Below are 15,212 nucleotides of genomic sequence, written 5' to 3'. Positions count from 1 at the left end.
CCCATTTCAAGACAGTCCACGGTTCTCTAGATTCAAGTGCTTTTAAGATTGCATTTTCCCCAGCTCGTACTCTCTGTGGTCACATATGAACGGTTGGAAGAAGACTTTAGTTTATAGCCGTCATGTGTCGCGTGCTTTGGGGCACGGCACTGCAGCGCTCTGTGGTGACCGTCCCATTCATTTAGAGACACCATACCCACACCGAGACACCCAGCCCGAATTCCTCACATTGTTAAAAGGACAGGGCTGGGACAAAGGGCTGAGAGAAGTATCAAAGATGTGTCGAGTTTACTGTAAAATAGACGAGGCGATATACTACTTATACTGCAGTACTGTGTCCCGTGTCCTGCCCAGCTCTGAAGTAGCATGTTCCTAAAAAGGGCAAAGGGGCGGGATCTTAGTGTCATTAGCTCCAATGCTAACGGCCTGTCAATCAAAGTCCAGCCCTCATTAGTATGCGAGATTTCTAATATGCTCCTTTCGAAAACTAGCCTGGTTTCTTTAATTGTAACTAACCCAGGAGGTAGATTGTTTAAAAAAAATAGAAACCAGGCTTTACAGTTGCTTAGAATGTGTGTAAAGTGCAATGCTTTCTAAAGGAAAACTAGCTTGTTTTGCCGCCCATGTATGGAGGTACTGCAGCAATGGCGGCCCCTCATAAAGCAGAGCAACCAGTGGCCATTGGTTCCAACACAATTTGATTAAAAAAATAAAAAATTGCTTTCATTTTAGCTTCACCTCTTAACCCAAGAGCAAGGCCGTGGGAACCCAGGGTGCTGAGGGGGCGGCAGCACCCCCTGGTGGATGGATAAAGGCATTTGTCCGGGCAATCCTGTACCTCAGCACACCCTGACCAAAATATGTTCCCAAGAGCGACAAAAGAGTGACAAAAGAGGAGAAAATGTGGCAAAAATGTGATGAAAACCCAACAAAAAAGCAATGGGAAAAAAAGATCCATTTAGATCAGTTTTGTAGGTCTTAGCTTTCAAATGAGTTGTTACACTGGGCCGTACGCTTAATATGAAGATGGAAAAACTAAAGAGAGTGCTCACATTGACTGACAGGTTGACTTTTTCTCTGCGTTCCGATTAGCGTTTCCCTCGTGTCTGTAACCACATGCATTTAGCTGATAATGAAAGGCCGCGGCGCTGATGAGCAGGTTGAGCGCGTGAGAACGGCAGCAGCTGAACAGACACCGGCTGCAGCTCCGGGTCCAGGTGGTGCCTGTGGGGCCACAGCACACAGGCTTCTCAACCTGCGGTACCTGGGCCTGTGTGAGTGAGAGGGTGGTTGGTGAACAGGTTTGTCGATGTACTTTCTCCGGCTTTACCCAAATCTAAAAGCTTCTTGAAAAAAGAGTAAATATAGCAATGAAAACAGGGATGGAAATGCAACAAGAAGGGACAAAGAAGCGGCAAAAGAGCGATAAAAACGTGCCCGAAATGTAACAATAATACAATAAAGATATGAGAAAAGAGAGACAGAAAAGTGACAAAACTATGACAAAAAAATTATGAAAACATGACAAAAAAATGAGACAAAAACATGACTAAAAAGAGACAAAAAAGAGATGAAAACACGACACAAAAAAGAAAATATGACAAGAGAAAATCATGACCACAAGAGACGAAAATGTGGCGAAACCATGACAAAAAGGCCACGAAAGAAAACATGAAAAAGCAACCTAAACACTACAAAAAAAGTGACGTAAACGCGACACAAACGAGACGAAAACATAACAAAAAAGAGACAAAAATGCGACGAAATCATGACAGAAAAGCCACGAAGAAAACGATGAAAAAGCAACAAAAACACGACAAAAAAGCGACAAAAACACAACCAAGATGTGACAAAAGCAGCAACAAAAAGCTTAGGATCAGTATTGTGGGCCTTAGCTTTCAAATGAGACATTACACTGCTGCTCTCCAGTCTAGAAGCTTTAAGATTTGGGTAAAGCCGAACTGGAGAAAATGTGCTCGGTTTCAAGAAGGTCCTGGGTTCGATTCCAAGACCAGTTTGTGCTGAGTTTTAATGTCTTCCCAGTGTCTAATTGCGTTTCCTTTGATCTGCGCAGCTTCCCCTATCAACACAAAACATGCACAATAGGACCACCCTCCACCTACGTCACCGGGCTGTGGGTATAGCGTCTATAGAGGCCATTCCTCGTGCGTAAATACACAGGAATAAATGAATGAGTCCGGCTCTTAGCAGGATGTGGACTTGGACACGCCCACTGCAAATCCAAATACAGGAGGAGGAAAGACGCACGGCTTTTTATCTGCGACTGTTCACTCGTGCAGGAGGTAAAGCGGAATAAACGGGGTCTAAACACGTTGCTTGACTTGATATTAAGGCTCTTATTAAGTGTGAGGTGGAGAAATGTTACAATCAAGCCGAACATAACGCGATATCTGACCAGAAAAGGTGCGTAATTTCATGCAACAGTTTAATTCATAAAGCGTCACATCCACACCTGAGCCGATAATAACGCACGTGCACGCATTAAACAGGCCTAATGGCTACATGTTAAGTGGCTAAAATGTAAGAAGGAAGATGCGCTCGGGCCTAAATCAAGTCTAAACAACGACTTAAAGCCATGATTAATAGAAAAACTGGCCGAGATTGGGTCAAATGCGTTACGGTGACCCCCAAAAGCGACCACGCATTACGCATTATCCCCCCTGGCGGTTTTACGCACCACGTTTGACAGAAAATCCCCGTCGCTCAGCTCCTCCAGGTCCAACAGGTTGCTGCTCACGGATGGGTACAGTTTCTCCGCCGCTAAACTCTCCAAAATAGCATCCATGTTTGTTTGTTTTATTGCGTCTCGTCTTCGCTTCCCCTTTCGAATTGAATTTCAGTGAATTATGAATGATCCGGGAGAGGAGCGGTGTTGTCTTCGCATCCTCGGCCGGCGCTGGTGAGCCTGCGGGCGGGCACGGAGAGGGAGAGAGAGAGCGCGGTGTGTTGGGGAAAGCGCTGTCAGAGCTCCATCCAGCTGTTTCGGTGCGTCTGAGCCCTGTGCGTCCCGGCGTTACGCACCAGCCGATGAATATTTACGCAGACCACGCCCCGGGGAGACGATGAAGCCACGCCCCGCGAGGAGTTACGGGAGAAAAGAGAGCCCTGGGAGTTGAGCGGTTAGTCATAAGTTTACCGCATCTGTCCTGGGTGAAATGCAGGAGGCTTTTGTGTGTATTTATAGCTGAATGTACACATGCAACTTTATGTAGTAACTGTACTTTTTACTTCTACTTATCAGCACAGCAACACAACAAAAACTGATTAAAAAAAGTGACAAAAATGTGTTGAAAATGCAAAAAAAAGAGGTTAAGGGTTGGGGGAAAGAGGTTAATATGACAAGCCATTAATCTTTCCACTCAAAGCATCTGTGTTAGGGATGGATCGATACCAAACGGCTACTTTTTGAGCACCGATATTGGGCAAAAAGTATCAATTGCATATGTAAAAAGAAAGCGTGGCAGCCATTTTAAACATTAAAGGACGTCTTTGTTCTGAGCCAAAACAGCAGCAGAGGATTTAACTGAGCCACATCATTCTGGTTTAGATTCTGTTTGACATTAAAGTGTTCATTTCAAACTTTGTTTATGTTTGTGTGTGTGTAAATCCAGTTATGTATTTTGAAGGAGAGGAAGAAGATGAAGAAGAAGAAGAAGAAGATGATGAAAAAGAAGAAGAAGAAAAATAAGAGGAGGAGAAGAAGGTGAAGGAGGAGGAGGAGAAGGTGAAGAAGAAGGAGGTGAAGAAGAAGAAGAAGGAGAAGAAGAAAAGGAGATGAAGGAGGAGGAGGAGAAGAAGGTGAAGAAGAAGAAGAAGAAGAAGGAGGAGGAGGAGAAGAAGGTGAAGAAGAAGAAGGAGGAGGAGGAGAAGGTGAAGAAGAAGAAGGAGGAGGAGGAGAAGGTGAAGAAGAAGAAGGAGGAGGAGGAGAAGGTGAAGAAGAAGAAGGAGGAGGAGGAGAAGGTGAAGAAGAAGAAGAAGAAGAAGGAGGAGGAGGAGGAGGAGAAGAAGAAGAAGAAGAAGAAGAAGGAGGAGGAGGAGAAGGTGAAGAAGAAGAAGAAGGAGGAGGAGAAGAAGGTGAAGAAGAAGAAGAAGAAGGAGGAGGAGAAGAAGGTGAAGAAGAAGGAGGAGGAGGAGGAGAAGAAGGTGAAGAAGAAGAAGGAGGAGGAGGAGGAGGAGGAGGAGAAGGTGAAGAAGAAGAAGAAGGAGGAGAAGAAGGTGAAGAAGAAGAAGAAGAAGGAGGAGGAGAAGAAGGTGAAGAAGAAGGAGGAGGAGGAGAAGGTGAAGAAGAAGAAGAAGAAGAAGAAGGAGAAGAAGGTGAAGAAGAAGAAGAAGAAGAAGGAGGAGAAGAAGAAGGTGAAGAAGAAGAAGAAGAAGAAGAAGAAGAAGAAGAAGAAGAAGAAGAAGAAGAAGAAGAAGAAGAAGAAGAAGAAGAAGAATGAATGATGAATGAAGTTTGCAGCAATTTTCTGCAAACGTAGCAACATAAACTAATTGTTGGACATGGGGTTTGTCTTTGGGATTCGCTCATTTCAAAGAGCCGTTCAAAAGTCTGGCTCTTTTTAGTGAAAATGTGACAAAAAACTGACAAAAATGTGGACAAAAAAAGGAATGAAAATGTGACAAATGTGGCAAAAGAGCAAAGAAACCATGACAAAAATGTGGCAACAATTATGACAAAAAAAGCTACAAAACATGATAAAAAATGTAACAAAGCTAAAATGTGAAAACAGAACCAGGAAGAGAAAGCTCAGGCACACTTCTTCATTCAGATTGTTGTAAATGTTAAAAGTGAGCACACTCTGAGCTGAGTCGTGATTTCTGAGTCCGCAGATAAAATGGCCGCCTGATTGCTCTTTATATCATGGACCATATACAGAAGCTAATCTGTGTAATGCTGGATAAACAGGCCTGGAGTCCCGGTAAGCCCCCCTGTCTCCAGCCCCAGTGGTCTCTCGTCTCTCCCTGTTTGGTCTGGCTCTAATTGGCGTTTGGGGTCTGGTTTTCGGCACTTCCTGGAAAATCCCTTAAAAAGAGCAGAGTCTCGTAAATGTTATTAGTCCCACCTGCATTTTACGGCGGCGACAGGACGGCTTGGAGCGCGGACGCTTTTTGTTTTTACTGCGGAGCTACTGTGCAACGAACACTCTCTGACTGGGGCAGATTTAAACAGCTGATTCACACATTTATGTTTCGTTTGATAAAATAACTTCAAACATTCACTTTTTAAGGCAAGAAACAGGAGAAGCAGAAAATGGGAACTTCATCCACCTGGCCCGTATGAATGTACTGAGAGATACGTCTTTGTTGTGGTACAAGTATATCACAATACTTTTGATACTCAACTCAGTTATAGGAAAAACTGTTTATACAAATATTTTTTACTTTAAGATAGTTTTGTTAAATCCATAGTTGGTGCTCATTCATATTTTAATTATGGGTTTATTTTGTCACGACAGTGCATGTTAAAGGAACAGGCCACCGTTCTTACATACTGAGATATGTTCTTACTTTAGCTTAGACGAGTTCATGTGTTCCTGTCTGGTCTTCATGTGTGTCCTCAGTCACATAACTATAAAGTACATTGTTTAATTTTGTGTATTTATACTTGATCGTGTAACACTTCACGTAATCATATTTAACGTGGAAGAGCTTGGTAGCTTCTATCTTCACCTGGTTTGGAGCTATAGTGGAGGAGAGGCTAAATGCTAACGCCGTCTGTGCTGTGTTTACGTGACTGAAGGCACGGGTGAAGACCAGACAGGTACACATGAACTCATACACATAACGTATACATATATATAAGAACATGTCTCAGTATGTAAAACCAGTGGCCTGTTCCTTTAATGAACATACGTAGGTCTCATACATGTAAACACGTCACACCAGATTGTAGCATTGGGCTAATTTCCATCAGTCGTCCCCCATGTGCACTCACAGACACACTCTCACATTCATCCTGGCCTATTGTACATGTTTTAGTGGTAGGGGGAACTGGAGTACCTGGAGGAAACCTACGCAGACACAGGGAGAACATGCAAACTCCACACACAGAAAGGCCCCGTCCACGTGGGAATCAAACCCAGGACCTTCTTGCTGTGAAGCGTAAGCGCTAACCGCTGCGCTAACCGCTGCGCCACCGTGACGATAAATATGACACATTTTCTCTTCAAATAAAAGCAGATTGGCAGCCAGTTGTCTGTTATTCAGCCAAGGAGCAGCTGTGGCTACTGGATAACCACCAACAAAGGGAATGAATTAATACATAATGTTACAATTGAAAATATATATATATTTACTAAATAGTGCAATAAAAGTGCAATTAATCCAGTGCTTTAATATGATATTGCCATAGATGTTATGCAACACTCTGTTCCTTCCTTGTTTCAAGTGTCTTGCCCAAGGACACAAGTCCAGTATGTAAAGCAGGAAGTGACGATCCAGCTACAAACTGTCTCATCATTAGTGGAAAACCTAATCCAGGGGAGATGATTTTCACAGGACTTGTTCCTGCTATAAAAGCCATGTTGAGGATTTTGATCATTCCAAAGATTGAATATTTGCAAAGACAAAACCACGGACAGGAATTTTCCACGACTTCTCGTGTTGCTCTGGCACAGACTCTGGCACAGACTCTTGTACCTCGGGTCGAATCTGTTGTAACCAGAGCCACTAAAGTCACATGGAAACTTTACCCGGTTTGTCTTTTCTCCTCTGAATCAGATCATATCAGTGAGAGGGACGTATCGTAACAGCTGAAAGGGCGGGTTTACTATGAGGATGACCTGCTTCCCATCCAGGACCTGATCCAGGACCTGATCCAGGACCTGATCCAGGACCTGATCCAGGGCCTGATCCAGGGCCTGATCCAGGACCTGATCCAGGACCTGATCCAGGACCTGATCCAGGACCTGATCCAGGGCCTGATCCAGGACCTGCTGCTGGCTCTCTCTGGTGTTAACCATCATGTGCACTGAGTTCTGGTTATGCTTCACACACACTTCATCTAATAAGAAATCTACCCAACAGACAATTGCTGCCATCAATCTGGTTTATTTAGACATATTATGAAAATTTGGCGGTAAAAATATTGACTCTACATTTACATCCAAATCAAGCGAGTAGGTTTTAGTGTCCAGCCTCTTTAACCTCGGAGCCTTAACCGAGCACATCGCCTGAAGAGCAACAGTGTAATGCCTCATTTGAAAGCTAAGACCTGCAAAAGTGATCCTAACTTTTTTGTCACGTTTCACCTCGTTTTCGTCACATTTTATCACGTTTTTGTCACTTTTTTCAGGTTTTTGTTGCTTTTTCAATGTTTTTTTTTCATTGCTTTTTTGTCACTTTTTTGTCATGTTTTCATCTTTTTTTTGTCACTTTTTCGCCTCATTTTTATCACATTATTGATGTATCTTTGTTGCATTTTTGGATCGTTTTGTGGCTTTTTTGTTGCTTTTTTTCATTGTTTTTTTGTCATATTTTCATCTCTTTTTTTGTCACTTTTATGTTGTGTTTTTGTCACATTTTTTTTGCTTTCCCGGTACGTTTTCTTGTGATTTTTTTTGTCGCCTTTTATTACATTTTTGTCACTTTTTTGTCAGTTTTTGTTGCTTTTTCAACACTTTTCTTCATCCGTTTTTTGGTCACTTTTTTGTCACGTTTTTGTTGCTTTTTCAACATTTTTTTGTCACTTTTTCGCCTCGTTTTTGACACTTTTTGTTGCTTTTTTTTCTCCATGTTTTTGTTCTTTTTTTCAACACTTTTTTTCATTGCTTCTTTGTTATGTTTTCATCTCTTTTCTGCCACTATTTTGCTGCTCCTTTTTAAGCTCTTAGATTTGGGTAAAGCCAAACTGGACAAAGTGCTCTGTCCATGTGAGGGTTGATCAGTTAAGCACTGCCTTGTACACTTTGTGCCAGCCCCAAGCCTTTAACAAACAGGCCTGTGCGAGGAAGAGCCTCTGAAACGAAACCCGATGGACCTGGGTCGTCCGGGTCACTCCTCGGTCACTCCTCGGTCACTCCTCGGTCACTCCTCGGTCACTCCTCGGTCACTCCTCGGTCACTTCTCGTTACTTCCCATCTTTCTGAACATCGTTTCCTACTTTCCCTAAGAGGCGCCGGCCGTCCCGCAGTCGTCCCGGTGAAGGTGTGCCTCCCCCGGGACAGAAGCTCTTTGTCCCGCTCTCCTTTCACGATTACCATCAGCTGTTCCTCACTCACGTAACCGCCTCGTCTAACTTTACAAACCGCTCCTGGGCCTCGTTTTCCGGATTACTTTCCGGGTCGAGCATCTGAAAACTGCGGAGGTGTCGGTTTCCCTTTTCTATTCATTTGGCTAAAACCGGTACAAGAAGTTTGTCCCATAATGTGATACGTGATTTCCAGAAAGGACAGCGGACGGTGAACACGATTCTCTCTGAAGTAGTTTAGAAACGAGGACGAGGAAAACTAGTAATGATAATATGACTAGTAATGCTTTTAATATTATGTTTTATTCCTTCTTGATTTGAGTGATTAGTGATAAATAAAAGTCAGAAATGGAGTTTAGTTTCGTGGATTTATACTCTGAGTACCCCCTACCTTGAGGACAATATTATTACAAAGTGACCAACTAAATTAATATTATACAGTATTTAACAGTGTGTTGTGTTCAAAATTAAGCTAAAATACTCTCAAAATCAAACCGAAAAACATCATTAAAACTAACTTTCCTTTGAAATTCTATTCAGTTTCACCTTCTTTTTTTTATCTGAATGAATTCCAAGTGCCCAGGGGTCCCCGTACCCCTGGTTGAGAAACACTGCTTTAGTAAACCATCAGAAAAATGCAAAAATGTGCAGTCAAACATGTACGTTTACATCAGGGGTGGGCAACGTCCAAAATCCGGCCCTCCAGCACAGAAGCTCTGGCCCCCAATATGATTTTGAGAAATATTATTATGCAGGTAAGGGATCAAATAACTGTTAAAGCCTCTAAAAATGCGAGGAATAGTGTATTTTTATAGTGTATTTTTTTAATGTCCTTGCAGAACATCCCACTTGGTCATATATAATGTAAAGCAGTGATTCTCAACGGGTGGGTCGGGACTCAAAAGTGGGTCGTGAGCCTGTAGGGAACTTTTTTATCAATATTTTCCATTTGAAACTACACAGAAACACACTGGAGTCTGTTAAAGTTAATATTATTGGGTTGTTTTGATCATGATTTCAGTCTTAAAAGCAAATCTACGGTTTGTTCAATAAAATATACAATATTTTATACGATATATGACAAATGACAGTTTTATTTGGATCAAAGCTTGTCATTAAGGTAATGGCAGGTTAGGGTTAGGGTTAGGGTCTGTAAAAACTCTGATGGCGGCCATTTTAGGGATAGGTTTGCCTGAGTCCTCCTAGGAACGCCCCCACCTCCTGGAGACGCCTCCGAGCTTTCGTCACCAGCCGAGTAACCAACCACTGCTCCTCAGCAGAACCCCCTCCCCACTGATGCCACAGACAGCGTGTGGAGGGGGCGTGTCTGAAAGGCTCAGAGGTTCTTAAAGAGACAGAGGCCTATTTCAAGACATTCGCTACAGCCATTTTGAGAGAGACATTTTATACAAGGCAGTTATTCTAATTTACTGCATTTACAGACCAACACAAGGTTTGGTCATCATTGTAGTGTGATATAGACTGGTGCTGTGTGATTGAAAAAAGCATAATACCCCCTCTTTAAGCTGTTCTCGGGACGTTTGAAGTCCTATTAGAATCAATGCTCCCGTATTACAGCAATGTCAGCTCCCGCCATGAGGACCATAGAGAAGCACGTTCCTCACACATTGGTTTTTCCCATCCTTTCTTACATTTTCTTTTTACATTTTTTCCACATTTCCTAACATTGCAGGAAGACTCCATATTGTAAATCTTTCAAACCAATAAACTATCTTGTAGACCTCAATCATAGAGACCAAGTTTTGATGCCTCTTTATTCAGGGGCAGCAATAAAGGAACAAAATCATCCTCAATGATCCACAACACAAAAGGAATAATCTAAAACTTGACATTCTAGTCTAGTTGCCGACGTTTCTAGAATCATCCAATTCTCTTCTTCAAGGGCCAAAGCTGCTACTTCTTAGTTCAGATTGAGTCCAGATGTGATTGACTAGTTCATACGGTGCAATGTTATGTGACAAAGAGTCGTTTTTAGTCCTGAATCCACTTAGTTCTCAGCTAGATCTGTTTTTATCTCGTTTTCAGTCTGATTTATCACCGTTAAGTCTCTCAATCCTTGCTCTTAAACCCATTTCACTTTCCATTTACCCATCTCCCCCGCGTCTCATCTGTGCGTACCCATCCATTTCATTCATAAAATCACTCACCCTCGCTCCGCCGCTCTCCCATTGGCCAGTTCCTCCGGGCATTTCGGATCCGGCTCCGCGATTGGCCCGCTCCGTTCCGATGATGCAAGCGGTGACTCATGTTTCTATTTTCTGATCCAATTTGAGATGTGACCTTTCTGTGACGTTGTTGGTCGAGGTCCATCAAAGCTTCTCCCCCCCTCCCTGAAAACAGACGAGACATTCTGATCATTTTAATTGTTAATCGGACCGCACTAATGACCAAGGTCCTATTCAGCAGAGGATTCAAGGCCAGAATATTAATGCGTGATTAAATGAAATAGGCTGCGAACAGAAAAGGACAGGACACAATGTTTTTATGTCATGGAAAAATACGGCTCCAGCAAATATTCATGATTTCTGGACCCTTTGCCTGAAGTAAAAGTTTCATATGAATAAAATACAGTCTTTGTAAAGTGTGTGTGTCACCCAAATCTAAAAGCTTCTCGACTGGAGCTTACAGCCTATACGCCTTTCAGTCATATGGCTTTTGTTGTTATGGCGGCCATTTTGAATACCGAAGTAGAATTATGCAGTACTACAACATGTAACAATATCTCTGATTGACAGTGGCATTTTTATGTACTCGTAATCATCGCTCAAGAAACCAGTGAGTCAGTGTTTAAGCTGCTCAAGACGTTAGCATGCTACCGGTTAGCATTTAGCTTCCACAAGAGAAAGCCCTGAACCACAAACATCTCTAGCCTTGGATACAACATGTGACAGAGGTCAGAGGTCAGAGCTGTGACTGTAGTAGTAGTTTATGCTACCAGTTGCTAACCGGTAAAATGCTAACGTCTTGAGAAGCTTAACATCTTAACTCCCGCCTGAACCGAGAGCATTTTCTCCAGTTCAGCTTTACCCAAATCTAAATGGATCTTTTTCCTCACGTCATCAGATTTTTTTTTTCCATCTTTTTTTTGGGGGGGTATTCAACTAATTTTTGCAACTTTTTTGTCTTTTTTTCGTCACATTTTTGTCACATTTTTGTCACATTTTTTGTCTTTTTTTTGTAATTTTTTGTAATTTTTTTGTCACATTTTTTGTCCTTTTTTTCCCAATTTTTGTCATTTTTTTTGTCATTTTTTGTCTTTTTTGGTCAATTTTTTGTCATTTTTTTTGTCACATTTTTGTCAAAGTTTTCTCCCTTTCTTTGTCACATCTTCATCATTGTTTTCGTCTCAGTTCTGTCGCTATTTTCACACCTTTATTTCAGAAGCTTTTGGACTGGGGTAAAGCCAAACTGGAGAAAATGTGCTCGGTTCAGGTGGGAGTTAAGGGGTTAAACACTGATTCACACTGAGACTCTGCTGACATGACAAACTGTAAAAATCACAGAGAAAGGTTTTCTGTTTCCTCCTTGATGTGTTCATTTAGTCTTCAGAGTGAAGCAGATCTTTAGTAAATCCTGCTGTAGCTCGAGCTGCTACATCTGTACCACATTTACTGGTTATATCACATAAACGTGCGTCTCTGGGGATGTGTTTTTACTGTTATCTTCTTGAGGAATGATTACGAGTACATAAAATTGCCACTGTCAATCAGAGATATTGTTACATGTTGTAATACTGCATAATTCTACTTCGGTATTCAACATGGCCGCCATAACAACAAAAGCCATACGACTGAAAAGCATGTATAGGCTGTAAGCTCCAGTCGAGAAGCTTTTAGATTTGGGTAACACACTTTACAAACAAGACTATATTTTATTCATATGAAACTTTACACACATTTAATTCAATCAATTGTCTTTCATTTTTAGCCGAGATATTGTTACATGTTGTACTGCATAATTCTACATCAGTATTCAACATGGCCACCGGAACTATGTGTGATGTCATTGGAAACGCAGGTATAAAGTAGGTCAAGGTAACTCCAACTTTACATTAAAATGAGAAAACTTTATTTTTTGTTTCTTCAGAAAGCAAAAGAATGAAGACATCTATTTTGTTATTAATTTACTTATCTTTTTATCCAAATTTTATAGTCACAAATGTAAATATTCTAAGCAGAAACCCAACTTTACACATTTTTTTAGTGATACTCTCTCATATATCAAGATTTTGGAAGGTTCTGATAACAAAAAGGCTCTAAAAACTATCAGTATTTGCTCAAAATACAATATATTTGTAACTGAATAATTGTATTGTACAATTCTGTTACCCCCTGGCATACTCTGTATATTCATATACTTTTCAATTAAAAAACTAATGGATCTAAACGGATCTTTTTCCTTGCCTTGATGATTTTTTTTTTTTACTTTTGTTTGTTGTTGTTTTTGTTGCGTTTTCATCACTTTTTTGTCACATTTTTGTTGCCTTCTCTTTTTAAGAAGCTTTTAGATTTGGGTGAAGCCAAACTGAAGAAAATGTGGTCAGTCCAGGCGGGGAATAAGAGGTTAAACACTGACAAGTTGATCATTCTCGTTCACGCGCAGCAGAGGGCGCTGAGAACCACAAAACAGCACACATTTATCACAATCTGGAGAAAGCGAAATAAACCATACAAACCGTTGCTCTTTTCACTTTCTTGAGAAAACAGAAAACGCACTAACACAGCAACTGTTTTTAATCTCTACACGCACGAGCTGTCGGTGAAGATTTGATTTTCTTTCTTTCTTGCTCAAACTTCCGGCAACACTGCGTCTGCGTCGTCAGCTACGTTATAACCACGTGACCCCAAAACGTCTTGAATTTGTAAGATTTTTTTCATTTTTATTTTTAAGTATTAATCCAAACTTACAATTATTCACAAAACGAACTTCATTTTTATTCAAACCGCATCCAAAAAAATGTTAAAATTATAAAAACAAAAAACGACCCCGGAAGCCATTTTTAAAAACGTCCACGTGATGCGTGTCATGTGAGTCACGGTGGCCGAGAGGTTAAGGCGTTGGACTCGAAATCCAATGGGGTTTCCCCGCACAGGTTCGAATCCTGTTCGTGACGAGGTTTCATTTATGCTCCTGGAATAATAAATGATACGAGTTTCCTTTCAGTTTGTTTCCAAAAAGAGAAAAATGATGTTCGCTGGATTAAACAGGGACTCCGTGACGACTGCTCCAAATACTGAGGCATATAATTCTGTGAAGTAGTGAGTGATAATTAAAATTTAACCTCTTAACCCCCGAGTGCATTATGGAGATGGGTCCCCGGGTCGCCCCAGCGGCATCGAAGGACGGGTTAAATGCAGGACAAATTTCCCAGGGACAATAAAGTAAACAAATCATCCACCTGTTTTATCACTGCACATACAGTCACAACCTATGGCTACACGTACAACAACTGATCCAGAACAAAACTGGCCACGTGATCAGCCTCCGGGAGAGTGACATCATGTTTTATTTCGATAATCCAAATATTCCCAAAGACCTTTTCCTTTCTGGTTCAAACTGTTATACACCTGGCCAAATATCATATTCATAAAACTAAGTGGGCGCAAACAAAGCCAAATGGACTTCATTTCATAAGCGAACTCAATCAGTATCTCAGAACAATAAAGACTGTGGCTGATCAAAAAACCATCAAAGCCCATAACGCATTCTGCAAATACCACATAACACAGTAAATGTCTAAATCTATATGTCATCCCTTATTCTGTCTTGATCTATTCTATGTACGACTTTACTTCCTGTATTTCCCTCTTCTCTTTTTTTTGTTTTTTGTTTTTTCCCCCGCTATGTTCGTTAAACATGTGAATATGTGTTTTACATGTACACACGTACCTCTGCAGTACTTTTGCTTTGTAAATACATTTCTGTTAAATAAAAATAAATAAATAAATAAATAAAGTAAACAAACAAATAAACGAGTTCCACAGGTGTCCAGCAGGGGGCACTGACATAATGAGAGATCAGGAGATAAAGAGCACATTGTCCACAGTCCTGTCAGGCTCATTATTTTTCATTTCTTGAAAAAAGTTGTGTGTGTTGTGTTGCCTTTTAGTCACTATTCTGCTGCTCTTTTGGGGATTTTTTTGTTCCTTTTTTGTCACATTTTTAGTGACTTTTTCAAGATTTCAGATTTGGGTAAAGCCAAATTGGAGAAAATGTGCTTGGTTCAGGTGGAGGTTAAGAGATGAATACTTTTTTTTTTAACCTCTTAACCCCCACCTTAACCGAGCTTTATCCAAATCTAAAAGCCTCTCGACTGCCAGTGTAACGCCTCATTTGAAAGCTAAGACCCACAAAACTCGTCTAAGCTTCTTCCTTGTTTTTGTCATCACATTTTAGTGTTTTTTAATCCTGTTTTCGTTGCTTTTTTCACAGTTTTGAGGCGTATTCATTCATTTTTTGTCACTTTTTTGCTACTTTTTTCTTGCTTTTTTGTCGTGTTTTGGCTGTTTTTTTTTTAGTAGTGTAATATAACTTTGATCAAGCCACAAAAATGTGACCAAAAGTTAAACATGGAAAAAAGTAACAAAAATGATAATTACTATAACAAGGAAGAAGCTTAGATGAGTTTTGTGTGTCTTAGCGTTCAAATGAGTCTTTTAGATTTGGGTAAAGCCGAACTGCTGGCTGGAGGATTCACCTATAGATACAGACGCATCTCGTCATAGAAGGGGGCCGTGGCCTCGCCAAGGGGGACAATAGAATCATTTGGGAAAATCAATTTTTCACTCTTTTTAGCCATTTTCTGGTGGAATATGAACTGATTTATCACATACAAATAAAGTCAAGTGTAAATCGGGCCCATATGGATATTTTCTCACTGCAGATTGTTCTGTAGAAGTGAAAAAACGGCAGTTGTAGCTCGCGAAAGCTAACCGTTAGCATTAGCCCGATGCTAACATGTAGCATCATGTTAGCATTCTCC

The 15,212-nt window shown here is 41.0% G+C and overlaps 2 protein-coding genes across 6 annotated transcripts in view; one reads left to right on the top strand and one right to left on the bottom strand.

Moving 5' to 3' along the window:
* creb3l1 (cAMP responsive element binding protein 3-like 1) overlaps window positions 1-10,512 on the bottom strand; it is a 47,566-nt gene extending 37,054 nt beyond the window's left edge. For 3 of the 4 annotated variants that reach the window (XM_079582048.1, XM_079582051.1, XM_079582050.1), the window contains exon 1: window positions 2,699-2,938. In XM_079582048.1, the coding sequence (XP_079438174.1) occupies window positions 2,699-2,806 (108 nt within the window). In that variant the 5' untranslated portion in view covers window positions 2,807-2,938. Of the gene's footprint in view, window positions 1-2,698; window positions 2,939-10,377 lie in introns of those variants that run through there. The other variant, XM_079582049.1, reaches the window with a different exon arrangement.
* Window positions 1-15,212, top strand: part of tgds (TDP-glucose 4,6-dehydratase) — a 305,863-nt gene that overhangs the window by 265,045 nt on the left and 25,606 nt on the right. The gene's annotated exons all lie outside the window — the stretch shown is intronic.

The sequence above is a fragment of the Gobius niger genome (assembly GCF_951799975.1).
Source record: "Gobius niger genome assembly, chromosome: 23".
NCBI lineage: Eukaryota > Metazoa > Chordata > Actinopteri > Gobiiformes > Gobiidae > Gobius > Gobius niger.
Note: the sequence above shows the minus strand (reverse complement) of the source record. Positions and strands in the feature narration are given on the sequence as shown.